This window comes from Monodelphis domestica, chromosome 6 (assembly GCF_027887165.1).
Source record: "Monodelphis domestica isolate mMonDom1 chromosome 6, mMonDom1.pri, whole genome shotgun sequence".
Taxonomy (NCBI): domain Eukaryota; kingdom Metazoa; phylum Chordata; class Mammalia; order Didelphimorphia; family Didelphidae; genus Monodelphis; species Monodelphis domestica.
In genome coordinates this window covers 264,623,562-264,649,723 of record NC_077232.1, presented here as the reverse complement: position 1 = coordinate 264,649,723, position 26,162 = coordinate 264,623,562, and the positions used below count along the sequence as shown (strand labels likewise).

At 35.5% G+C, this 26,162-nt stretch overlaps 1 protein-coding gene across 2 annotated transcripts; it reads right to left on the bottom strand.

Moving 5' to 3' along the window:
- Positions 1-1,868: 1,868 nt before the first annotated feature.
- Positions 1,869-17,941, bottom strand: LOC100618293 (alcohol dehydrogenase S chain-like). 2 transcript variants are annotated; one of them, XM_056803162.1, is made up of 9 exons: positions 17,709-17,941; positions 16,369-16,458; positions 13,358-13,496; positions 11,649-11,736; positions 11,329-11,548; positions 10,878-11,138; positions 9,768-9,903; positions 7,499-7,637; positions 1,869-2,093 (listed from the first exon to the last, which is right to left on the bottom strand). In XM_056803162.1, the coding sequence occupies exons 1-9, from the start codon at positions 17,745-17,747 to the stop codon at positions 2,069-2,071; spliced, it is 1,137 nt and encodes a 378-aa protein (XP_056659140.1). In that variant the 5' UTR covers positions 17,748-17,941; the 3' UTR covers positions 1,869-2,068. The 2 variants fall into 2 exon arrangements, with proteins under 2 accessions (XP_056659140.1, XP_003341436.1); XM_003341388.4 differs by having other exon boundaries at positions 16,357-16,458; positions 17,709-17,939.
- Positions 17,942-26,162: the final 8,221 nt, after the last annotated feature.

The window sequence follows — 26,162 nt, the reverse complement described above, 5'->3', positions numbered from 1 at the left end:
AAAAGGGAACTTTTACTTTAAAGAGCTGTACTGGCTTAATAAACACAAAATCTATAATATGGGTGTGAAATCCATTTAAAAAAAGCTATAATGTAATATGGAGAATTTTCTGTGGGACCTAAATTCTAGGTTTTCAATTGGGATGCTATTTTGATGCATGTACTGTCAATTCTAGCAAGTGAAAGTTGTGATATTAAAGAATAATTTTGAATATTACAAAAATGGAAAACAAGGATGCTCATTATCACGAATATTATTTAACATAGTATTAGAAATAATAGCAATAGCAATGAGAAGAATATATAGGAGGCAGTAGAAAAGTAAAAGGTAATATTGAAAGAAGTTAGCAAATAACCGGAGATCTTAATATTTTACTATATATTCAGTTGTCTTGTCTCTTGTGCATTTTGAAATGGCTCTGAACCCTGGGAGACTACATTTCCCAGGACCCTCTACTCCAACTTCCTCAGACACCTCCCACTTCCTTTGTGGGAGGTGTCTGAGAAGATATAAAAAGAAGGGAGACGGGACAGCTTTTTCTAGAGAAGAGCCTTTCCCAGCTTAAGAGCCTTAGGTCCCCCCATACCTGTGGGAGACCTAATTTCCTGTAGCCTTCCAATGCCTTTATTTTCCTGGCCCAATAAACCTAACTGGCTATCCCTAAAGTCTGGCTTCATTCAATTTAAGACTATGCCTAGCATAATTATAGACAGAAGGAAAAGCCTGGTCAATTTTCCTATTGGGCTAGTGGAGCAGGGATGGTGGGGGTGGTGGAGGGGAGCTTCCCTTCCTTTCCCTACCTTTTCCTCCATTTTCCCATCAACTCTCTGTAATTTGCTTTTAAGTTCATTGAAGGTGAAGACTTTTTTACTTTGGGTCTCAAAGTGTTTTGCACATTAGACTATATACAATTGTCGATTAATGATTTTTTTACAATGACCAAATTAACGTTTTACCTTATTATTGTGCAAAAAAAATGTATTCTTGAAATAAAACAATTGATTGAATTAAAAATAAATGTAGTAATTGGCTTAGCTGAAAAAAAAGAAAACTATCTTTTGACTATTTATCAATAGAAAAATCACTCATAAATTTGAACCAGTTCCTTATTGATCTTGGAAATGAGTCTTTTATTAGGCAAACTTGCTGCATATTTTCCCTTCCCTCTTTTCTCAAATCTACTTGTGCATATGGTTTATTAATCAAGATAAGCCTTCTATTAAAAAAAATAGTACTGAGATGTTGTTCATTTTCAGTTGTGTCTGACTCTTTGTTAGTCCCTTGGTATTTTCTTGGCAAAGATAATGGAGCAGTTTGCCATTTCTTTCTTTAGCTTATTTTACAGATGAGACACACAGGGTTAAATGACTTGCCCAGGGTCACACAGCTAGGAAGCATCTGAAGTTGAATTTGAACTTAGCCTTTCCTGACTTCTATGCCACCTAGGCACCCCTGAGTATCTAATCCACATTTAGTAAACATTAATAATAGTTCTTAACTCCTAGAGTTGTTATAAGGATAAAATGAGAAAATATTGGTAAAGTGTTTTATAAACCTTAAAGTACTAGAAAAATTCTATCCTTATGGTTGCTGTTATTGTTATTTACAGATATGAGAAACCTCATGATTTTAATAATTATTACTCCTCAGCAGAAGAATAAGCAGCAAGGGCTTTGCTCTGGGCTTTAAAATTGCCCCATTTAAGATCTGAAAATGCAGATGTGGTCCTTATGAGGAAGCCTAGAGTTCACACTAACTTAAAGATGGGCCTTAGTATTTATAAATTGATTGAAACATTTTCTTATAGGAAAAAAATCAACCTATGTTGATAAAATTAGATGGAAAGATGTGGACAACTCAACAAGAAATAAGATTACATGTTTTTTCTTTTTTAATGTTACAAAAGGAACTGTATAACAAATTTAAAATAAATATCTTTTAATGGATTACTATTCAGTAGTTTATTCCATTTCTAAGAATTACCAAGTTTCCAGTCCCAGGAGAATGATACTCTAGCAAGGAAGGATGTCTCCTCGAATTTCCAACCCTTGTTCATCCTCTGAGGGTCTCAGAATGATAAGACACAGCGAACACTGAAACACAGAAGTGCAAAAGCCATTGTTTAAGTGCATTTTTCTAAACATGTCCAATTCTAGTGTTTATTTCCCTTGTCTGTCTATGCATTTTTATTACAAGGGTTTTTTTCCTCTTTTCAACTAGGTAGGAAGGAGAGAAAATGAATTCTTGTTAAATAGAAAAATAAAACAAAATAAAAATTATATTAAAAGCAGAATCATCAAGTGGTCCATACAGCCTCTGTCCCCCCTTCTGTTTCTGGTCTATCTCCACTGAATATTGCCACCTGAAGAGGGAATAGCATGGGATTTAGATCTAATAAGGTCTCTGACTTCATCAATGAAGGAAAGAATCAGAAGCCCTTCATCCCCTTTCTTCTGATATTGAATCTCTGCACAGATCAATAAATACATCCTAGAAGAATGAGGGGAGGACTTCCTAATAAAGATGTTGTATTAAAAAGCATCCATAGTCCATAGCTTAGATCTTAGAGAATATTAACATTACAGGCAGAGTATTACTGACTCAGGGATTCCAGAAATGTGGAAGGAAGCCAGAGAATCCTGAGGGTAAAGCAACATCCTGCTTACCCTTCCCATTGAGCTCCACATGTAATGCCTTTCCTACTGTATTGTGATGCTCTGGGTCACAGTCAGTGAGGCACAAATGATGCTCTTTTTCCAAACTCAAGTTTGGATGATGCCTCCAACCTCTCTATCCAGTTCTTGTGACAAAGGGCCCACATTTCCTAGATAACTGGCTTGGTACAGATGTATTAAGTATCACTGAGGACCAGAGGAAGCCAAACACAGAGGAGTAGAAAGATACCTGGCCAGAGAGTCTGTAGATCTGGCTTCTTCTGCTTCTAGCTGACTATGTGCATTGAGATGGCTTTTGTGGCTCTCAGAGATCCCAGTTTCATCATCATTTACTAATAATGTTAGCAATTTACATTTAACTTAAGGTTTTCAAAGCATTTTCTTTACACTGTGAAGTAGATAGAACTTTACTGAAGACCCAGAGACATTACAGTGACTTCTACCTCACAGAGCCAGGAAATATTTTTTTTGTAGTAATTATTTATTAAACTAAAATTTTGACATATAATTTTTTAATTGAAAATATTTAATATTTTTCTTTTTTTGAGTTGAAAGATTTTATTTAATTAATTAATCTAGAATATTTTTCCATGATTCCATGATTCATGTTCTTCCCCACTCCCATCCTCCAGCCAATGAGCAAATCTACTGGATTTTCCATGTGTCATTGATCAAGACCTATTTTTATAGGGTGATCATTTAGAGTCTACATCCCCAATCGTATCCCCATCGACCCTTGTGATCAAGGAGTTGTTTTTCTTCTGTGTTTCTACTCCTACAGTTCTTCCTCTGGATGTGGATAGTGTTCTTTCTCATAAACCCCTCAAAATTGTCCTGGATCACTGCATTGCCACTAATGGAGAAGTCCATTATATTCGATTGTGCCACAGTGTATCAGTCTCTGTGTATAAGGTCCTAGCCAGGAAATATTTGATCCAGCATTTGAACCCCGATCTGTTTTTGAATTTAATATCCACTACCATAAAATAAAGCAATTCAACTATATAATCTCAGAGGTCTGAAATGATTAGATTCTAATTAGTTCACAAGAGGCAATATGGCATTGTGGATTGAGGTCAGGTCTTGAAGTCAGGAAGATGTGTTTGAGTTATCATTTCCAAGCAGATGATTCAGAGATTTATGTTTCCAGTCCCATCTTCTCTCCATACCTCCATTCTCGAGCCTCTAATTGTCTACTGGACATTTCAAATTTGAATTCCTGCACATTTGAATACATGCAAAACTGAACTTTTCTTCCAGTTTTCTCCTCTTCCTAACTTCCCTATCATTGTCAATGATATCATATTTCTAGTTATCCAGGCTTTTATGTGTAGGCTTCATCCTTTAAAGATTTCCTTCCTCCCCAGATTACATGTAATTCCAATTTTTTATGATTGTTTTCTGACATTTTATGATCCACGTTCTCTCCTTCTTTCTTAGTACTCCTTCTTCCCAGAAATGGCAGGAAGGATGATATAGATTATATAACATAATACATATTTCCATTTTTGATGCATTGTGAAAGAAAGTCATATTGCTCATAGTAGAAAAAAAACATGCAAAAAAGTAAGTGATAAGTATTATCCTTCAATCTACATTCAGACTCCATTGATGCCTTTTATGGCAGTGGATAGTCTTCTTTTGTCATGAGTCCCTTGGAGTTGTCTTGGATCCTTGTATTGCTAAAAATATTTTAAATCAGTCAGTTGGTGATCATATATTATCCCTGTTAATATGTACAACATTCTCTTGGCTTGGCTCATTTCACTTTATATCACTTCATTTAAATCTTTCTAATTGTTTTGTTGTTGTTGTTGTTGTTGTTGTCCTACTTATCATTTCTTATTGGCACAATAGTATTCCATATGCCACAATTTTTTGACCAATCCTCAGTTGATAGACTTCCTTTGATTCCAATTCTTTGCTACCACCAAAAGAGCTGCTATAAACATTTCCCCCTATCTTTGATCTCTTTTGAATCCAGATGAAGTAGTGGTAATGGTGGGTCAAAGGGAATACACAGTTTTATGGCCCTTTGGGCATGGTTCCATACTGATCTTCAGAATATTTGTATCACTTCATAGCTCCACCAATAGTGTATTCCTGTACCAGTTTTCTCATATCTGCTACAGCCTTTATCCTCTTACTATTTTTTTTTTGGTCACTTTAGCCTGATAGGCTAAAGGTATTAGGTTATTAGTATCCCAGGTATTTCAGTATAATCAGTATTGGTATCTCAGAGTGTTTTAATTTGTGTTTCTGTAATTAATAATGATTTGGAGTATTGTTTAAAAGTAAAGATAGTTTTAATTTCTTAATCAGAGAATTGCCTGTTCTTTTCCTTTGTGAATTGGGATATACCTTGTATTCTTATAAATTTGACCTAATTCCCTATATATTTGAAAAATGAGGCCTTTGTCAGAGTGACTTGGTACAAATTTTTTTCCCTCCATTCCCCCCCCCTTCTATTCCTGTTTGCATGTTTTCTTTTTGAAGAATTAAAAGATGAATATAGTCAAAATTATCTATTTTGTAATTTTCTCCATGACTTGTTTGATCATATATTCTTCCCTTATCCATAGGTCTGAGAAGTAAACTATTTTGTGTTCTCTAAATTTGTTTATTCCTAAGTCATGTATACATTCTGATTTTTCTTGGTATATGGCAGAGGTCAGCACCTATGCCTAATTTCTGCCATAATGTTTTTTCAGGTTTTCCTTTAATTTTTATTGAATAGTGAATTCTTCTTCCAAAAGCTTAGATCTTTGGGTTTGTCAAATACTAGATTACTATTGTCATTTACTACTACATGTTGAGTTAGGCATTTTGCTGGACTCGTCTTGATCCAATAACTTCCTTCCTCCAATCTCTTTCCAATCCTATGCATTCTACCTTTGCAACATTTCTTGCCTATTTTTCCTTTTCTCCTTTGATACTTCCATAAATCTGGCATAGACCCTCATCATCTCATGCCTGGGTTGTTACAAGAGCCTGTTGGTTGGTCTGTCTTTATCAAAAAGTCTTTCCCCACTCTAGTTCATTCTCCCTTCATCTATCAGAATGATCTTCATAAAATTCAGGTCTGTCCATGTCACCTCTTTTTTCAATAAACTCTAATGAATTTTTATTACCCCTAGAATAAAATATAAAATCCTCTGGCATTTAAAGCATTTAAAAACCTATTGAGTCTTCGTATACCTCGTTCTCTCCACAATATACTATGGTTCAAAAAAATTGGCATCTTTGCTGTTCTTTTCATAAGACATTCTATTTTGCAGTTCTATGAATTTTCACTATCACTCAAGACTAGCATTCTCTTCCCTTCTCAATACTGCCTCTTGGTTACCCTGTCTTCTTTCTGGTTAAAATTCCCAGCTAGAATTTCCCCTCTGAAAGAAGCCTTTATGGGACCCCCTTAATGCTAGTGCCTTCCTTCTGAAATTAGATAGTTCTTTGCCTGTTCTTTGCCTCATTATTTTATAAAATCTTTGAAGACTTTGAAGTCTTGCATTGGGTACATTTTAGCTGTGTGATCATAGGTAAGCCATGTAACTAACCTCTCAGTGGTCCAAGTTACCCACTAAGTCTGTAAATTAAGATGAGTGCATGTCTGCCACACTAGAAATTTTTTATAATGATGAAATCAATAGACCTGGGAATTTATTGATATGGAATCCACATACTTGTCTTAATTAGTCATAAACTCAATAATATGGAAGTTAATTGATTTAGGTTTACCTACATAGCCTACAGAATGGCTTTCCAGTAATGCCTGATTCCATTGCATAAAATAACTAGAAGGTGGGAATACATAAGTAAAAAAAAGGTTCTCAAGGTTAGGCAACAGATCTTTCCAAAAGGTAAAATATATTTTAAGAGATAAACATGAATTATTATATTTTATTGCATTTGGGAATGTTTCTTATAAAAGTCCATTTTGCTCGACTCAACAGTTAAAAGCCTTCATAGTGTGGCTCTAACTTTCCCTTCCAATCATATTTTGTCCCACCATTCTTCAGGTATCCTATACTCCAACCAAACTTAAGTACTTCTCATTTCCTTAATACAGTCTACCCATTCCTCCTTTGATTCCCGCTCCTTGGGTTACCCTGTACCTCACCTCTTTTTGATATACTATCTATTCTTCAATCATGCAGGCTAAATTAAAAAGTCCTATCACATTTCAGAAAAGACAAAATGAAAACTCTTCTTTGAATATAAACCCTGGGAATTCAGGCAGGAATCAAGTTTTACTTCTTTATCCAATCCATCCTTCAATAAGCCTCCTGAATATGGTCTATTTTTTTTATAGAACTTCTCAGAACTCTTCTGTGACTCCCCATTGCCTTTGAATAAAGTTCATAGAACTCAGACTATCATTTAATATTCCACAATCTGGTGCCCTTCTACTTTTCAAACCTCCTTTCTCTGCACAAACCCTGGTAATAATTTCAGAACCCAAACAGTTCTAATACTGTACACATAATTAAATTGCAAATTTAAACATGTTTACTTATATTTTCTCACTTGCAACACCAATTACAAGTTTTCATTTTTATTGAACCATTTTTTGAATTTATTGAACCATAAAATAGATATTTTATATTAAATTATGAAACCAATATGGAGAGAAATTAAAGGGCAGGTTCTGTTATATTACATAGCTAATGAGTGGTGAAGTGGATGCCACATTACTTGATTCCTCCACAAGGGTCACCCTTTCCATCAGTTTCTAACTCATTTTAGATCTTGTAAGATCATTTTCACTGTGATTTTTTTTCATGTAAAAGTCAGGCACAAAGATTATGAAGCAAAGGTCTTACCTTTTTCCTGATCGGAGAAGATCAAACCCTTCATTGACTTTGAGGAAAGGCAGCCTATGGGTTATCAATGGGTCCAGATTAATTTTATTTTTCATGTAATCATCTACTAATAAAGGAACATGGTCTCTGGTTTTAAAATCTGCAAAGGAAGAAAAAATAGATAGCAGTGTTCAAACAATGAGGTCAACTCAATGAATTAAGGAAATTCTGGTAACATGTACAAGTTACAAATGTACGCAGAATTATCTATTAACTGTAAGATAAGAGTATCCTTTCTATCTTCTTTTCTAGACAAAAGAAGAAGCTACTTGATTGCTTAGAAGAGACACTAGATGGTTTTTCCTAATCATGGCTTCCTTTTTATCTTCCTGTATCTTTATATGTTATCCCTATTCTCAAAGACTTCGGAAGGCTTTCTATTATCTCCTAAATAAAGATCAAATGCTTGAATTGGTCATTGAAGGCTCTACACAGTTCTGGGTTTAGTTCATTGCTTAAGGTCATCTCATTTTACAAATCAAGAAACTGAGGCCAAAACAACTTAATGAATTTCCCATGGTCACACAGGTGAGAAATTTCTGAAGCTTCCCATTTCCCTTAATGGTGTCACAATTTTTCCAATCTCCATTTAAAATTTGATATTAAACTTGCCTCTTCTCTCTCACTCACTGCACAAATCCAAAACTCTGTGTCTTGTCCATTTTACTTCTACAACATGTCTTTCATCCAGTCCCTTCTTTCACTGAAATGATCATTATCCTAATCAGGCCCTCATCATTTCTCATTTGGACTATTGCAATAGCTTCCCATTGGTTTTCTTGTCTCAAGTCTTTCCTTATGCCACTCCATCTTCTTCCTCCATAGATGGCATAGCAAAAAGTAAATGGTGTTACATCTCTATTCAAGAAGCTCTAGCAGTTCACTCTAGTTAAAGGGATCATGTTTATATTTTGCTGTTTAGTACTTAAAATTCTTCATAATTTGGATCAAGAACACCTTTTTTGGGGGGCAGAAAATTATATCCATTTGCTGGTCAATGATATTCATTCAAAGATGTTCATCATGAATGAGTATTCATGATATTAAGAACACAGTTTGTAGAATCAGCCAGTCTAAGAGTTAAAGCAACACTGAATGGAACAGGTGGGAATTTTTGCATATTGTTTCCAGATCTTTCTCACTCATTGTTTATTGTGGGTCATGTTTAAATTTTTTTTTTAGAATCATTGAACATAATTTTCAAAACTATTCTCCCTTTACAATGTTATTATTTGGTCAAATTTCTTGACTTTTTTGTCTGTTCTATGAGAAAATCTATCCTTGGTCTTTGCATGAACTTTCACCTATTCCCAAAATATTTTCCCTCTTCATCTCCACCTCTGAGAATGTATAACTTCTGTTAGAGGTAAGTTAGAGTGCTGTCTGGTAGTGCTTTCTTCATCCCCATAGTTATTGATATCTATCTATACCTCCAATAAAATTAGTTTGGATTTACTTTGTAGGTGTTTATATTGACTTAAATATGTACATATCATTTTCCACAATAGATTGTAAACTCCCTGATAATAGAATCTTTCATTTTTGTCCCCAATGCCTAGCATAGTGTGTATCTCATAGCAGCCACTTAATAAATCCTTGTGGGTTGATTTATTTACTGATGACAACCCAGAGGAAAATGATCAGCTTTGACTTGCTTTTAATTGCAATCAATATTTATAAATCTGGTATTCCTTGCTGCTCTCTGCTCTAGCTCCAAGAAACCTTTTAGTCAGGTTTTTTTTTAATATTCTTAATAATAGGCTCTCCAAAAAATGTATGGCATATATAACTTTAGGTTTAATAATCTGTGTATTTAACATTTCCTTTTTTAAGCCAAAAAAGAAATGAGACAATAAATCAAATATTGATGTGTAGCATTTGCCAATTTTAGGGATGTAATTAAAAATTAAAATTCAGGATTCAGTTTTTGTTAGCAGACTTGAACTCACCCCCACCTTTAGAAAGGGAAAAGAAACACTTTTAGTTTTCTCTTTATTTGCTTTCTCTCTACCAGCGTCTAGAACATTCCTGGCACAGGGGTGGTGCTTAATAAATGCTAACTGGTTGACTAATCTATTGATTGAATTAATTCCTCTCTCTTATTCTATAAATGTCAGCTGCCATCTCAGCATGATAGGAACGAGGAACATGTATGTTGTTTATGTTTCTGGAAAATTCAAAGAAATCTAATGGAGTTAAAACTCCTGGTCATTTCATGTTTTCTTCTCACCTCCTAAGAAGCACCCTTTCAGAGTCCGGCCAGACAGTAGTTGCATTGGGTTAAAGGCAAGCTGGGATTTTTCAGGTGCCACTCCAATAATCACGCAGACACCATAACTTGAGTTGCAGGATTCCAGAGCAGCAACCTATGGTCAACAACACAATCATGAGTCCTTCAGTTAAATTGCTGAGTAGCATAGAGTTCTACTATGAACCTTGTACTATGAAAATCAAAAGAATTATTAACTTTAAACATTATCATTTAAGCAAAAGTCATATTCATTTCAGGCATATGAGTTGGATTGTATCATAAACTCCCATTTTCTTGATCAGGATAATGTGTCAAAGGAGGTGAAGTTTGTCTTGGGTCTTCCCCTGCACCCTCCAACCATTCTCTTGTGGTCCCTCCCTCATTTCAATTATTTGGAAGAAAATATATCTTTATAATAGAGAATGTCTTCATAGAGGTATATGATGTAGTATTTGTTTTTCTTGTCTATTCCCTCTATAAGTTTTCTTCTCTTTCCTACTCTATTTGCCTGTTCTCCTGTTTCCTTCTCTGTCTCATCGTGTCTTTCTATTTATATTCTCATCCCTCTGGTATTCCTTCCTTCTTTCTTTTATTACATTTCTTGTACTTGAAATGAGGTCTGAGGAAGAGAGTGAGAGAAAAGCAGAGATATAGAAAGAAGCAGAGAGAAATAGAAAATGAAAGAGACAAACATAGAAAAAGAAAGTTCATGAAAAAACGTGGAAAAAATCACACCTGATTTGTTGAGGAGAAAAAAGGCTACAGATAGCTTTTCTGTCTCCCTTTGAGCCACACAATGCAATCCATTTCCCAAATGTAGGACACAGCCCTTTCTAAATGCAGGAGCTTGTCTGGGATTGGTCCTCTCTATATTTATTCTTTATGTACTTGAACACTATATCACTGGGTTCAATGGATGGTTACACTGACTTAAATATATTCATTACATAGAACCTTGAAGGAGAGGTAACTTCTCATGGGTGTTTAGCTGCTTTTTTCTTTTAGTTCTTTTTTGGTAGTTAAGTTAGTTTAATATGTGGCTCATTGCTGCCCTAAAACACCTTCCCTCTGTGCCCATAGAGAACATACCATGGTATCAATGGTCCCAATAGCCTCAAAGCTAAAATCAGCACCAAATCCAGTCATTTCCACCACCACCTGCTGGATGGGCTTCTTGAAGTTTCTAGGATTCAGACAATCAGTGACTCCAAGAGCTTTGGCTCTGGCAAGTTTCTCTTCATTGATGTCAATGCCAATGATCCTGGCAGCCCCAGCTGCTTTGCACCCCAGGACAACTGAAGAGCCAACACCTCCGAGCCCAAAGACAACACAGGTGGAACCAGGGGTAACCTGCACACAAGGAGCACAAATTCCTAGTGAGACTTCAGTGCTCAATATACCTGCATCATCTCAACAGAAGATATTTTCTTTACTTTCAGTCTGGCCGAGCTACTTATTCAATCATTTTGATTGGTTTAATCATGACTTGTCATTGATCAGGGCAAGACTGATGCACCCACCTGGCCCAACACATGCTCACCCTTGCTTTGTTAATAGCAGATCCATAACCTGTGGTGAATCCACAGGCTAATAAACAGACTTTCTCCAGGGGTGCAGCCTCATCAAGTTTTACTACTGAAATCTCATGCATCACAGTGTATTCGGTGAATGTACTTGTTCCAAAAGCGTTGTGCAGTTTCCTCCCTCTACAAGTAAATCTACTGGTACCATCAAGCATCAATCCAACTGGATGACGGACACTAGTTCATGGGGACAGACAGACACAGATTCACAAGAGAAATGAGACCCATCAGCTCTGGATAAAAATGTAAACAGTAATAGTGATAGGAGGACACTTACTCTTCCTTCAAGCAACAGTTGCCCTTGGCATGCAAGCACGAGTCACATTTTCGACATTGAGGCAGAAAAACCGTTAGGACTTTATCTCCTGAGGGAGGAAAACAGAAAACAAATCCGAATAGCATCAAAATAAAATATGGAGACTATTCAGCAGTTGTGTACATCAGATTTCATAAAAATACCTCCTACATTAGAATGGAAGCTTGTCACATAACTGGCATTAATTATACTAATGCTCTTGGCTAGGAAGAAGCAATTTTCCTCTTTTCCTGGATCAAGCAAATGACTACATGATCATAAGATAAGCTGTTGGCTTTATGGACACCAATTCCCTGGCATTTGAAAACTTCACAAAGCTACCACATACTCAAGAATGACAATAATACAATTGCGTCCTACACTTACTGGGGAAATATTTTTGGGAGTTAGAGGCTAATGGTTTTGAGCTCCCTTTTTTCTGCTCCTGTATAATATATTTTTAAAAGTTATAGATAACAGATGTTTAGTATCCTATATGAGCCCCTTTTTCATTCTTGGGCTTATATATTGTTACTTTTAGAATAAAAAAGAAATTTAAAAAATTAAAAATGAGGTGATCTTCTCTACACACATTCTTAATTTTATTCTATACTTTGTTCACTAATTGCCTAATCTTCAGTCTTTCCCCATCAACTGGCTTAGTTCATATGGGCTCACCATGACCAGATCTCCCCCATTTTTACCTATATTTGATACTAACATCTCCTCATACTATTCTCCTCCCCCCCATCCTCCTTTTCATAAAGAAACGAAAAACTTTACATTTATGTTTCATGACCCTATTTGTGAATTTCATGGTAAAGATATTGGAGTGGTTTACTATTTTCCTTCTCTAGCTCATTTTGCAGATGAAGAAACTGAGGCAAACAAGGTTAAGTGACTTGCTTAAGGTAAAACAGCTAGTAAGGATCTGTGTGGTCAGCTTTGAATTCAGAAAAATGAGTCTGTTTTCAGGGGGAACCTTCCATCCACTATGAGTCATACCTGCATGAGTTTCACTATAGGAAATCTCAGTTCTCCTATGAAATTTCTACTTCTCTCTTGCTTCAGTTGAATGCATTTGACTTTTCTTTCAACTTTTCAATATTAGGCAAATCTCAAGGGATTCATCTCTCTGGGACATATGGAAAGGGGTTAGGGAAATGAACAAGCATTTATTAAGCACCTCTGATATGCCAGACACTTTGTTAAGTGCTTTATGAATATTATCTGATTTATTCTTCACAATCAAACCTGTGAGATAGGTCAATTATTATTCCCATTTTATAAAAGAGAAAACTGAGTTAAGAAATGGTTAAGTGACTAGCTCAGTCATACAACTAGAATCTGAAAAGTAGATTTGAACTCAGGTTTCCTGATTCCAGGTCGAGAACTCTGTCCACTCACCATCTTGTTGTCTTTACATATATCCTGAGTACCAAGACCTCCAGAAGGGAGAATTGCAGAGGCTATTTTGATACATCTTCACTCTACAGTTCAAATCCTAGGTCTATTTTAAATCCTTTGCTTCAGCTTCCTCCATTATTTCCTTACATTATTATAATCTACTTTACATATGTTAATTTACTTCAAATTTTCCTTTCTTTTTTGTAGAGAAGACAGTCATTTTTGTAGAGGAGTGGAAAGGAGAAGCTTTTAGCATCAGGTACCACTTTGAGTTCCATCCCTACCTGGTTTCACACTGCTCACACCTTCTCCAATGCTTTCCACTATCCCAGCTCCTTCATGTCCCAAAATTACAGGTAAAGGTACTTTGAAGTCTCCTTCTAGTACATGATTATCTGAACCACAGATCCCTGAAGATATAATCTGCATGAAAATTAAATGACATCAACTACAGCAGAATAAACTCTTCATGTAATATTTGCTAAAATCTAGTATAATATAAATCTTTATAACAAGTATTTTCAAAATACTACCACTGTTCAAAGTCTCTCAAATATAATACTTCCTTATTCTATGAATATCAATACATTTATGTTTATTAAACTGAAGACTCCTGTGTAGTGGGTTCATATGTTTTTGCATTTGGAGAGGACAAAAGATATGATAGCAACTAGCATTTCAAGAATGCCTTAATGTTGGCTGAGCACTTACATCACAAGGATCTCATGATGCCTTTAGTTTTTTTAATTATAAAGAACTTTGTCTTTCTATGTTAGAACCAATATTTATTCTAAGGCAGAAAAGCAAGGGCCAGGCAACTGGTACTAAGGCACTTACCTAGGATCAAACAGCTAGGAAATGCCTGAGATCAGATTTGAACCCAGGACCTCTTGCTTCCATGACTGACTTTCTATCCACTGAGCCACCTAGCTGCCCCTGTGATCCCTTTAGTAAATATTACCCTCCTTGTTTTTATAGGTAAACAAGACCAGGCTTTGAGAGGTTGCTTGCCCATGGTGCCACAACTAATCAACAGTTGGGGCAGGATTTCAATCCAGGGCTCCCTAAACTCCATACACAACCTGCTGTCTTTTTGCTGCTTGATATTGCCTCTCTTCCTTAGTGTTTGGGGAAAAAAAAGATGGCTGGCTGGATTAAAAATCTCTATATAATAATTATTATTTATTGGTTGTGTTGTGATGGTGGTTATTATAACCTAGAATCACAATATTTCATGTTGTTACTTTTCCCAAGAAAATTCAAACAGATAAGGAGAGTGAAATTGGTATTTCTGGCAATTTGCATATGTATGTACATAGATGCTCATATATACATTATATATACATAAATTGTTACTTGCATAAATATATATGATGGCAAAAATATTAAATATATCTTGGAATTTGGTCCTCCAGTGATTGGAATCAATAGCAAAAAAGGCACAGTTGTCTTAGGATTTTCAATTTTGAAGATATCACTGCTTCCTTTTTGTATGAAAAATTATATTGTCAAGGGCAGCTGGTAGCTCAGTAGTGGTTTAGAGATGAGAGGTCCTGGGTTTAAATCTGGCCTCAGATACTTCCTAGGTATGTGACCCTGGGCAAGTCATTTAACCTCCATTGTCTAATGCTTATCACTCTTCCAACAAAGAACCAAAATGCAGTTTTCATTCTAATGTGAAAGGCAAGGGTTTAAAAAATTTCAAATTATATTGGCAGTAATGGCATCATCCATACAGTTGCTTCCTGACTCTGCTGCCCTAGATTCCCCACCTGTTCTTTTTGTGGCCGGGTTATCGTCAGATGGATATTTTCCACCTTGGTTGAGGATATGAGCAAGGATGCTTGGGAACACATGTGGTCCTGAAGAGTCCCAACAAAATTGCTTTTTGAAAATTCCACATATTCTTTCCTCGTCCTGGTAAATTTCCTATATTTTTCCAGTTTTCCTAATAGTTTTTGTCAAATATTGAGTTTTTGGTCCCCAAATTTTTATGCACTATTGAATTATATAATCTGTTCTACTGATCTAGCATTCTATTTCTTAGCCAGAATCCAGATTGTTTTGATGATTACTGTTTTGCAAAACAGCTTATGTCTGGTATGCAAGGCCATCTTCCTTCACATTTTTTTTCATTGATTCCCTTGATTTTGTTGACCTTTTGTTCTTCCAGATGGATTTTGTCATTACTTTTTCTAATTCTATATAATAATTTTAAGGCAGTTTGATTGGTATGACACTGAATAAATAGACCACCTTAGGTAGAATTATTTTTTTATCCTATTGGCTTAATAAGGTAGAAAATAGTAGACATCTATGATTGGGGCTTGGAAAATTCAGTGGAGGATTTATGGGAGGATAAAAGAAGACCCAGATAGATTGTAATATGTACCTTTGGAGGGAGGATTCACATAGATAAATTATTAGAGTCATCCCTTGACATGTCTCAGAAAAAAGATTATCTATTACATTTGTGAGAAATTGGTCTTGAAATCTTTTTTAAATAGTCTAAGGCTTAGGTTTTGGGTAATAATATTTAATTATTATCCAAACTTTGTAGAGTAGGACTTATCTTGTTTTTTTAGTCTGTTGAAGCCTATGAACTCATCAGAACAATGTTTTTAAGTAATCAAGGGAAATAGTAAATTTCAAATAGAGGTTAGAGAAAATAAAGACACAATTTTTTTTTTCATATCCAAGTTTATGGGCCGACTAAACTCTATCCATGGACTAGTCCAAAGTTAAAAACTAATAGTTTTTTCAGGAAAGGAAAGGAAATAGAAATTCCTAGACAATGAGTTCCAGATATTTGAAATTCTATTTAACTTTTACTAATGAAAATACATTCAACATTATGTCCCCCAACCCTCCTCTATAACCAATCAGCATTCATTACTATTTACTCATATCTATGCTTTCAGTAACTAAGCCATCTTGGCTGATGAAAAATAGCTGGTACAAATAATGAAGTAGCAGGATTAAGAGGGGGACTAGACCTGTGATTTCTTCGGTATGGCAAAATCCAGAATAGTGAAACTCCCTTTACCAGTGCAGGTTAGTTCTTTCTACACAACTTATGGTCTTCAAGATTTGGCTAAAAATCCATTAAATGATTTACCCAGGGACACACATGATGTCACAAGTTGGAGAGAAGAGACTTCAAGCCTTCTGAATAATGGAAAAATACATATATGAGACGAAAACCCCAAAGTCTTCATTTCCTAACTCAGATATTCCTATTCGGTTTTTAATAGTTAGGTAATAATCACAATGACAACTTTACCTTAATTCGAACCTCTCCAGCCTTTGGTGGATCAACTTCCACATCCTCAATAGACATGGGAGCATCAATTGTCCAGGTAACGGCTGCCTTGCATGTGATAACCTGAAAATTAATAAAGTAAAATAAGATCCTGATATACAGTTGAAATTAAGTTTATTTCTAGAAATGTATTCCCACACTTTGGTTTTATAGATGGAGTGGAAGAGAAGTATGTTACCTAAATAAATGAAGAACTTTATCATATGAAAACATGTTATATTACTTACAGGTACAATTATGATTTATTTATGCCTTGATGTATTCCTGATATTTTTTGTAAGTCAAATTATTATAAAATATTATTTATTTGCAATAAAAGTTTTTGTTACTTGGAACCCATTATTAAATTGTCTTGTTAAATGAATAATGTATTTAAATCTAATAATCTCTCATTGCTTAGAAGCCTAGAAAAACCTGAATTCAAGCCATTTCATAAGTACTAACTTGCATGCATAGATGAATTGCAGGAATGTTTGATTTAGAATCAGAGGACCTTGGTGTCAAATCTTGGCTATGTCATACACTGCCTTTGCCAGACCTGGGTTTAGATTTGACTCAGACACTTCCTAGCTGTGTAACCCGAGGCAACTCACTTAACCTCAATTGCCTAGTCTTTACTATCCTTCTGCCTTAGAAATGACACTTAATATTGATTTTGAGAAAGAAGGTCAGAGTTTTTTAAAAATTAAAATTAAGTTAAAAATAAAAATAAAATGTAAGGATTGGATTAGATGACTTCTAAAGGTCCTTTCGAGATCTAAGTCAATATTATGCCTTTAGTTCCACACTGGAAGTTGCCTACAAGCATAAAATCATAGATCCATCCAGTCTCACCAATCTTCCTAGAAATTGTTATTCAGGGAGTGAGTAAGAAATTTATTAGGCATAAGTAAGTTTGGTGATAAATTCAGCAATTACCCTTACTGTTATAAAACAAGACACCAAGGAAAGAAAGGATCACAAATGCTCCTGCCCCTGGATAAAAGAAAAAGAAATAAAATTCTGAGTACTTTTTAGGGGGTTCTTTTTCCCAACTGAACGATTTCATATTATGCATATATGAAAGTTTGACAGTAATGAATTCCTACCTTCTGGTTTTTGGAATAATGTAAGAACTAGTGATTTTCCTTCAGAAATCTGGGCTCTCAAATTTAAATTCTAATTCCTTGAACACATAACTAATGAAAGAAACAATCCAAACCCATATAAGCACATATAAGACTCAGATAACCATCCCCAGTTTGAAAAGATACCAATAGTGTGCATTTAGTTCAAAGATTTGTCAAACTTAATTAATTAAACTGTTGACTTACCTTGCCAGTAGTTTCCATAGAACATTTTTCTTGCTCCATCTTTCTACCTCAAAACAGATCAAAAGCAAAATCTGACTGTCTTGCTGAGAGCAAACCACTTGTCCTACTTATAGTCCCTATGAACATTAAATTTAATTACAGTTATTGCATAATAGTATACTCATTGAAGGAGGAAGAAAATCAAGAGACAAGGAAATGAGAGAGGCATGAAAGGAATGATAGGGGAGGGATGAAGAAATTAGAAAAGAGGAGAGGAGGAAGGAGGGGCATGGTACAGAATTTCTAGCTTCAAGAGTAGGAGGAGTTATAAGGGAGTGAGAAAGAGAAATGAGTGATGGTTTATTAGATGCCACAAGAAGGACCTCCCTGGAAAAAACATCGGTTCTGGAGTGAGACAACTTTAGCTCAAATACCACCTCTAGTACTTGTGTGATGTTAGAGAAGTCTCTTCAAAGTCTCATGCCTCAGTTTCCTTTTATGTAAAATAAGACAGTTGGATCAGATGGTCCAGGCAGTCTCCTGGAGTTCTAGATCTATGATATGGTATATAACACATGATTTTAGATAAACTGAGAATATGGTAGGAAGGAAAATGGAATGGAATGAATAGAAAATAGAAATGGATAGAATGAATGGAAATGAATGGAAAATAAGTGGGAAAACATATATTAAACACCATGTGCTAAGCATCATGTTAAGTACTAGGAATATAATTACAAATGGAAGTCTTGCTCCTAAAGAACTTAAAAAAAATTTTTTTTGGTTTTGACAACCCTCAACACTGACTCTTCCTCTTTTTCAGTTGCCTCTGTCAATTTGCTGGTGTGAAGTGAAACCTCAGAGTTGTTTTAATGTACATTTCCTTCATCATTACTTGTTTGGAACATTCTTTCTTTCATGTGGTTATAAATAGTTTTCAGTACTTTTCAGTACTCTGTTCAAATCCCTTGAGTAAATACTGATTTGGGAATCTATATCTTTGGGCTTCTATATTTCCATTATTTGTGTATATAAACATATATGTTGTATGTCAAATAACAGAAATACTTTATAGAAGTATTCTTCCTAGAAGACTGGTTCCCATCTTATGCAAAATTTCTTAATTTTTTTTGTGGAAAAGTTTTTCAATTTCATGCAATCAAAATGGTTTATTTTTAACTTTTAGAATTTGTTTTATCCCTTGTTTGTTCAGAAATCATTAACTAAACTTACTTATATAAGAATATTGATTATATAAGGTTATTGATAAGGAATGCATATGATCTTTTTTATTGTAGTTGTCTTTATAATCTACTTTTCTTCCAATTTTCTTAGCTAGATAAATAGATAAAGCATTACTTAAGCACTTTACTGTGCCTCAGGACTGTGCTAAGTGCTGGGCATATTGATGCAAGACATCAAGAAGATTGCTAATTGGAAAGAGCTTATATTCTAACAGGGGTAAACAAAACATAAAATGAAACCAGAAAGTTGGGTACCGGGTGGAACTGAAAGAATGTACTAGCAGATGGGGAGCTGGAGCAATCTGGGGATTAAGCTGAGCTGGGGAGGAAAGAGCCATATTAAGAAAAGTCACTCTGATAAGGTCAGAATGATTGTTTCAAAATATCAGCTCATAACTAATGATGTGTTAAACAATTTTAGTATGTCAAGAATCATTTCTTGGCAGAGTTGAAGTCAAAGATATTACAGCATGCCCAAATATTAACAATGCTCTCTCTCTAACCCCTATCTGCCTTATTTTTAACAATCTATTTATTTTATTAAATTAGATTGAGAAAATGAAGAGGTGGCCAGGGGAAGAGACCCTGGTTTCTTTTCCTGTCCCCAAAGCCTAGGCTTAGGATATGTTTTTAAGTATGTCCAGAAAAATCTGGATTATTCATTTCCCTAACTCTTTCCTAAGAAAGCTGGGAATATTCTATTCTTTCTATAATTCATCTCATCTCTGACACACTTCTCCCTCTTCTCAATTGAGGCACCCAGTTTTCAGGGATAATTTCTCTTGCACTCTTAACATTCAATTCGTCACTCTTAACTTCTTAATTTATACTATTCTTTTTTTTATGCAAGTCCTTATATACCTTTGCCTCAGTGACTAATTAGAACTATTTATTTCACTTCCCCTGCAGGGTGTCCTCTGATATATGGGCTTCTGGTTCCAGGGTGGGAGAGCCTTTGATCATCTCATTTGATGCATTAACCCTGACTCACCTTCCTGACCAGAAACTCTACAGATAGACGTGTACCTCTTATCACCTATAAATCTCTCTTCTACCTTGCAATTAAAATTAGTGACATTTCTGCAGGCCAGTTAAGAGAGAATGTGGCACACCCTTATGTAGGTGAGCCCTAATTCCCATTTGACAGAATTTTATGGTTGATTTGGTCAGCTAAGCAGTTCTTCTGAGTGTTTGGCAAATAGGCTACAGGATACATTTTTGCATTCATAAATTATAGCTTGATGTAGAGAAAAGGGAATCAAGCTTGAAGAAAGAAAACCTAAATTAATTAAATTAAAATTCTAGCTCAAATATTTGCAAGTTACAGGTCCCTCAGCAAGTACCCTCTGAACTCTATCTTCTTCCCTTGTATAACGGAGTTAAAGAGTATTGGAATTGTCTCCATAATTGTTGAGTTGTGAAGAGGAAAAACGCTGCTTTGGAGCCATGTATTGCTTTTCAATTGTGGCTGTTTCTTTGTGACCCATGGATGGTTTTTTTTTGGCAAAGACACAGGAATGGTTTGCCATCTCCTTCAGTATCCTTGTTTTAAAAATGAGGAACTGAGGCAAATAGAGGTTAAATTACTTGCACAGGGTCATAGAGCTTATAAATGTCTGAGACTGGATTTAAGCTGTTATCTTCCCAACTCCAGGTCAGTGCTCTATCCACCATGCCATCTACATGCCCCAATGTTGGCATGGATCTGTGATCCACTTTTTTGAAGGTGCTCCATAGAAAATCTACTCAACATACTGGAAATGAGCTTCTAGATCCTGGACTGAAAATTATCTTTATATATTTTGTATATCTAAATTTTAAAATATACAAATATATTTGCCTTACAAAAAGGGGGAGGATGATATTATAGGAAAAGAGTTCAATGTGACTGATTGAGCAACAAAATGGAGAAATCCAACCAACTTTGTTTTAGAACAGAAGGGTTAGAGATACTGGATAAGAAGATTTATGTGATATAATGAGACTATCGTTCTCTCTGTCACGTTAGAGATTATATTTTAGACAATGTTTTTATAATAAAAAGTTCTAAAGACAATTAAGGGTTAAAGCTCTCTCTCTGGAAGGAACTGTTAATTATCATTATTGGATTTATATACCATAAATGGTAAAAGAAAGGAAAAGGAAGAGAATAAGCATTTATTAAGTGTCTACTATATACCAAGTAACTAGGGACAGCTAGAAATGTCAGGGGGGATGTTCTGCTTTTTAAAAAATCACAAATGCAAGGGGCTAGTAATTGAGCCTGGGACTTCCACATGTGTAATTTTTATGAATTCTCATTCCAAATAAAAGCAAAGAATAAAGTAATTTTTTGGGGAAAATATGTCTTTTCATCAAATATTGTCAAATTCTAGGTTTTATTAGCCTATTGAAAGGGGTAGGAAACTACTGTAAAACCATAGTACCTTATCAAATACATCTGAAAGTGGTATATTGTAGAGGGGGCTTTGTAATATGAGGGAGCAGAGAATCAGAGTTGCAAGAGCAACAAGGAAAATGGATAACATTACTTTAACTTAGAACCTATTTCCTCTGTTGTTTTTTAAACATTATCTTTTGTTTTTATATTGTTTCACAATTTTATTATACCTTCCCTGAATCCCTTATCCATTGTGACAATCCTTATAACAAATAAAAAAAGAAAGAAAAAAGCAACTTAGTAAAATCAATAAATGCATCAGTTTTTTCTTATGATAATATATACGATATTTCACGTCTATAGTTCCCTATCTTTGCAAAGAGGGGAAAGAAAAGACATTGGGTTTCCCCAGAATGAGTGCAGGTGCATCTTTTCTAAAGGAATTTTACTGAAAAATAAGGGAGACCCAAAAAAGCCTACTCTCCAATCCATTTTTTACTATATCATGTGAAAATAGTTGATTTACTCATTAATTTACTGATCCATGATCTCTCCATAGTTTTTGTGATCTATCACTAGTTAATTTCCAATCAGTGTCACTCGGTTTAGTGGGATTATATAAGTGATTGCTCAAAATCCCTATATTTAAATTTAGTCAATTAATTTTGATCATATGGATTTTAATTTATTGAATTAATTGAATATTAATAATAATTGATGGCTATTCTTCAATAAGAATTTTTAGGCCATAAAATGCAGGTTTAAGACTGTACTATAACTCTCTAAACCACAAAAATGTCTTAATTAGAAGACCTCTACTCATGGTTTGGTGAGTAAATGTCAACACGAAGAAGGGGATCATTAGGACTTTGCCTTCTGATATTTTCTCCTCACTTAACTTGGGGAGGTAAGCATTCCACTGCCCATATTATGATCCTTTAGTAATCGAGAATAAAGCAGTCACACTGGGAGCTCTTCAAAATCTGCCACTCCCCTCACTTTTCAGACTTTTTCTTCCATTAAGGTAGATTAGCTGTCACAGAGTATGGGAAACCTCTCCTCATTCCCAAGGTAGTTGAGGTCCCAGGTCTTTCCCCCTTGATATTATCTTGTATTTACTTATATGTATACATGTTATGTCCTCCCAGTAAAATGGAAGCTCCTTGCCAGCAGAGAAGTTTCTATTAAAATTAAAAAAAAATTCCCTAGTGTTTTGTATATGAAGGTGCTTAATAATGTTTTTATTTGTGTTGAATTGCATTTAATATCTCTTTAGATAGTGCCCTAGAAGATGACCCTAGGCTTTCTTTGTGCATATATAGAGTTGACTTCTGATTACCTGAGAGCATACTGACTCTAACACTCTTTAGTTGACCCAACACTAAAATCAGAAGACCTCAAGGGTTGTGATCCAGAAAGAGAAGAAGCTTAATGACTTTTGAATAATGAAAAATACCTATATAATACTAAAACCTTGAAGTCTTCATTTCCTGGCCCAGATATTCCTATTTAATCTTTTTATCTTTAAGCAATAATCATGATTTCAATTTTACCTCATTTCAAACTTCTCCAGGCTTTGGTGGATCAACTTCCACATCCTAAATGGTAAAGGGAGCATTAAATGTCCAGTAGTCCATTGGCTACCCTGCATGTGTTAATCTGAAAATTAACAAAGTGAAATAAGATCCTGACATGCCAGGGACATCTACGGAGTCGCAATAGGGGACAGTTTAGAACTGTCGGGGGACAGCTTACAGCTGTCGGAGAACAGCTATGGAGTTGTAAGAAAGAAAGACTGGAACATTATCAAAGAGGGATAATGAACGTTTATTGTAAGCAGCACACCAGATTTAAAACTCTTCTCAAGAGACACAATCTATCCTCCCCAATCCTCTCCAGAATGTGAACAGGGAGTTAACCCATTCCCAGGAGATCTTGGAACTGTTCATGCAGCCTTGAACTGAGATTACTATGTTTTGGCATACTCAGCAGGAATGGTATGCCACAAACACCTGGGAAGAGGAACTCCATTCCATGAAGTCATGAAAGGTTCACTGCACTGACATACAGTTGAGATTATATTTCACAAATGTTTTATGAAAGACATGCTGACTATCTCTCTTGGTATCTTTTCAAACTGAGGATGGTGTACTAACCATTACATTTATTTCATTTTTCTCCATTATATGTAAACAAAATTTTTAATATTTTCCCAAAATTTCGAGTTCCAAATTCTCTCCCTTGGGGGTGGAGTCAAGATGGTGGAATAAAGCAAAGAAACTCAGAGTGACTATAAAAATCCTTTCCAACCACTATTAAAATAAGGCTATAAAACAAATACAGGAGTGAAAGAACTAACAAGAAGAAGTGAAACAACTTTCAAGAAAAGGAAAACCCAATAGATAGGCAGAGAACATCTGGGGCACTGGAATGAGAAGGGAGCACAGTCAGCAGGAGGCTGAGCAAGGAGCAAGGAGCAAGGATTGAAGAGCAAACCAAGAGTAAGCCACACCCCCATTCCACATATGCTGTTTCAGGTTTGGATCTAAGCTCAAGCCAACATTCATCCCCTGAGACCCTGCCTAAGCAAATAGAGGTCCAGGCCAACCCTTTCTCCCCCTTGAGGTTTCAGACCTGTGGTGAAGTCCAGAATCCCAGCCTATAGCAGTCTGTGCTGAGGTGGGCTGATCTGTGTGGGCTCAGAGTGAAGCTAGAAGTCCCAGTTTGGACCTGTGGTGAGGACATAGATCCAAGCTTGGGGTAGAACCAAAGGGAATCTGCATCTTTTTGTTCAAAGTTCAGGGTGGAGCTCCAGGACAGGGCAATCAACTCTGTGTCCCATTAGATCAAATACACAGTGAGACCAGAACTTATACCTAAGCGCGAGGCTAGAATTTGAGCAGTTTCTGACTTGATCAAGCTCAGAGTAAGACCAAAAGCTTATGTTTAAGTCTGAGGCAAGTCTTTAAGCTATCAGCATCTCAAGGATTAGTTGAATCAACAGTGGGAGATGATTCTCAGAGCTCTTAGCCCTCAGGCAAGAAAGGACTAAATTTTAGGCCTTAACTTCCCAGAAAACAGAACCTACCTTTTATAAAAAGGCAAGAAAAATGAGCAAACAATAAAAAACCCATCTAACTCTATAAAGAATTTTTACAGAGACAAAGAGCAAGGCACAAACACAGAAGGATATATATAAGCAAAGCAAACACATGCAAAGTCCAAAAGAAAAATGTAATGTAATGGACTTTACTACTAGTAGCAATGCAGTGATCCAGGACAATCCTGAGGGACTTATGAGAAAGAATGCTATCTACATCTAAAGAAAAAACAGTGGGAGTAGAAACACAAAAGAAAAATTTACCATTTTCCACTTTTTATATGGGTATATTATTTGGGGTTTGGGCTTTAAAAGATTGCTCTATGATAAAAATGAATAATGTGAAAATAGATATCAAATGATAACATTTGTACAATCCATTGGAATTCCTTATTGACTGTGAGAGGGATGAGGGAAAAGGGGAGGGAATGAAAATGACTTATATAAACATGGAAAATATTTAAAAAATAAAAGTTAAAAAAATCCACAAATTCTCTTCCTCTTTCTCCTCCCCCCTTCCTTGAAAAAGCAAGCAAATTGATATAAATTTATGCATGTGTAGCTATACAAAACATTTCATCTTAGCCATACTGCCATAGAAGATGCAGGCCAATCCACCTCCCCCACAAGAATAATAAAGTAACAAATTACAGGATTATTTGACAGTTGTTCAGTTCTGGATGTGTGGCAAGTAGGTCTAATGATCGAAATGATTAATTTTTCCCCATAAATGAATCATAACTTGAGGAAGAGAAAAAAGAATCAGGTTTGAAGAGAGAAAATCTAAATTCAAGTTCTAGCTCTAATATTTGTGAATTATACAATTCTTGGCAAGCACTCTCTGAACCTTTCGTGCTTCTCTTGAATAATACTGGAATTGCCTCCATAATTGTTGAGCTATGAGGAAAAAAATGCTTTGACTATGAGAAAAGATAAGCAAGATGATTTCAGAAAAAGCTGGAAATCTGCAGGAATAAGCAGAGCTGGGAGAACATTGTACACAGCAATATTGTATGATGATCAATTATGAAAACTTGGTTATTCTCAGCAACGCAATAATTTGGGAAAATCTTGAAAGATTTACGGTGGGGAATGCTATCCATTTCCAGAGAAACAGTAGTTGGAGTCAGATGGATGCAAATCAAAGCATACTATCTTTCCTATCAGTGTATTTATGTCTTTATTTGGGAGGTTTTCTTTATGTGTGAGTGTGCTCTTACAACAGTGACCAATAGAAAATGTGTTTTACATAATAATAAAAATAATAAAAAAAGAAAATGCTTTGCAATATTTAAATGCTGCTTTGGAGCTTGGGTTCAGTTGTGCCTGACTCGTTGTGACCCCATGGATGTTTTCTTGGCAAAAATACTTGAGTGCTTTGCCATTTCCTTGACTAATGTGTCCCCATTTTACAGATGAGGAACAAGACAAATAGAGGTTAAGTGATTTGCCCAGAGTTGCAGACACTGTTAATGTCTGTCTGGTTTTGAACTAAGACTTTCCTGATTCCATGCCAATGCTCTACTGTCCACTGCAAGTCATCTAGCTACCCCAGTGAATCTGTGATCCTATTTTCAAAAACTATATACTAGCTGTGCCTTTATTCAGAATCTGATTTCAGTTAACAATGGACATTTTCTTCTCAGACTACATTTTTTTTCAGTGAACAGAAGGACATGAAAGATATTTCAGTGCTTCTTATTCTTTCCACTGGAACCAAGGTCTTCTAGAGCAGCGGAGGACTTGAGCCC

Bases quoted from the DNA above. Each gene is read 5' to 3' on its own strand.
- LOC100618293 (XM_003341388.4), bottom strand. From the start codon at position 17,747: ATGGAGCAAGAAAAATGTTCTATGGAAACTACTGGCAAG. The intron at 16,459-17,708 runs GTAAGTCAACAG...ATTAATTTTCAG, and splicing joins CTATGGAAACTACTGGCAAG to GTTATCACATGCAAGGCAGC. The intron at 9,904-10,877 runs GTATGTTCTCTA...TGTTGACCATAG, and splicing joins TTGGGACCATTGATACCATG to GTTGCTGCTCTGGAATCCTG.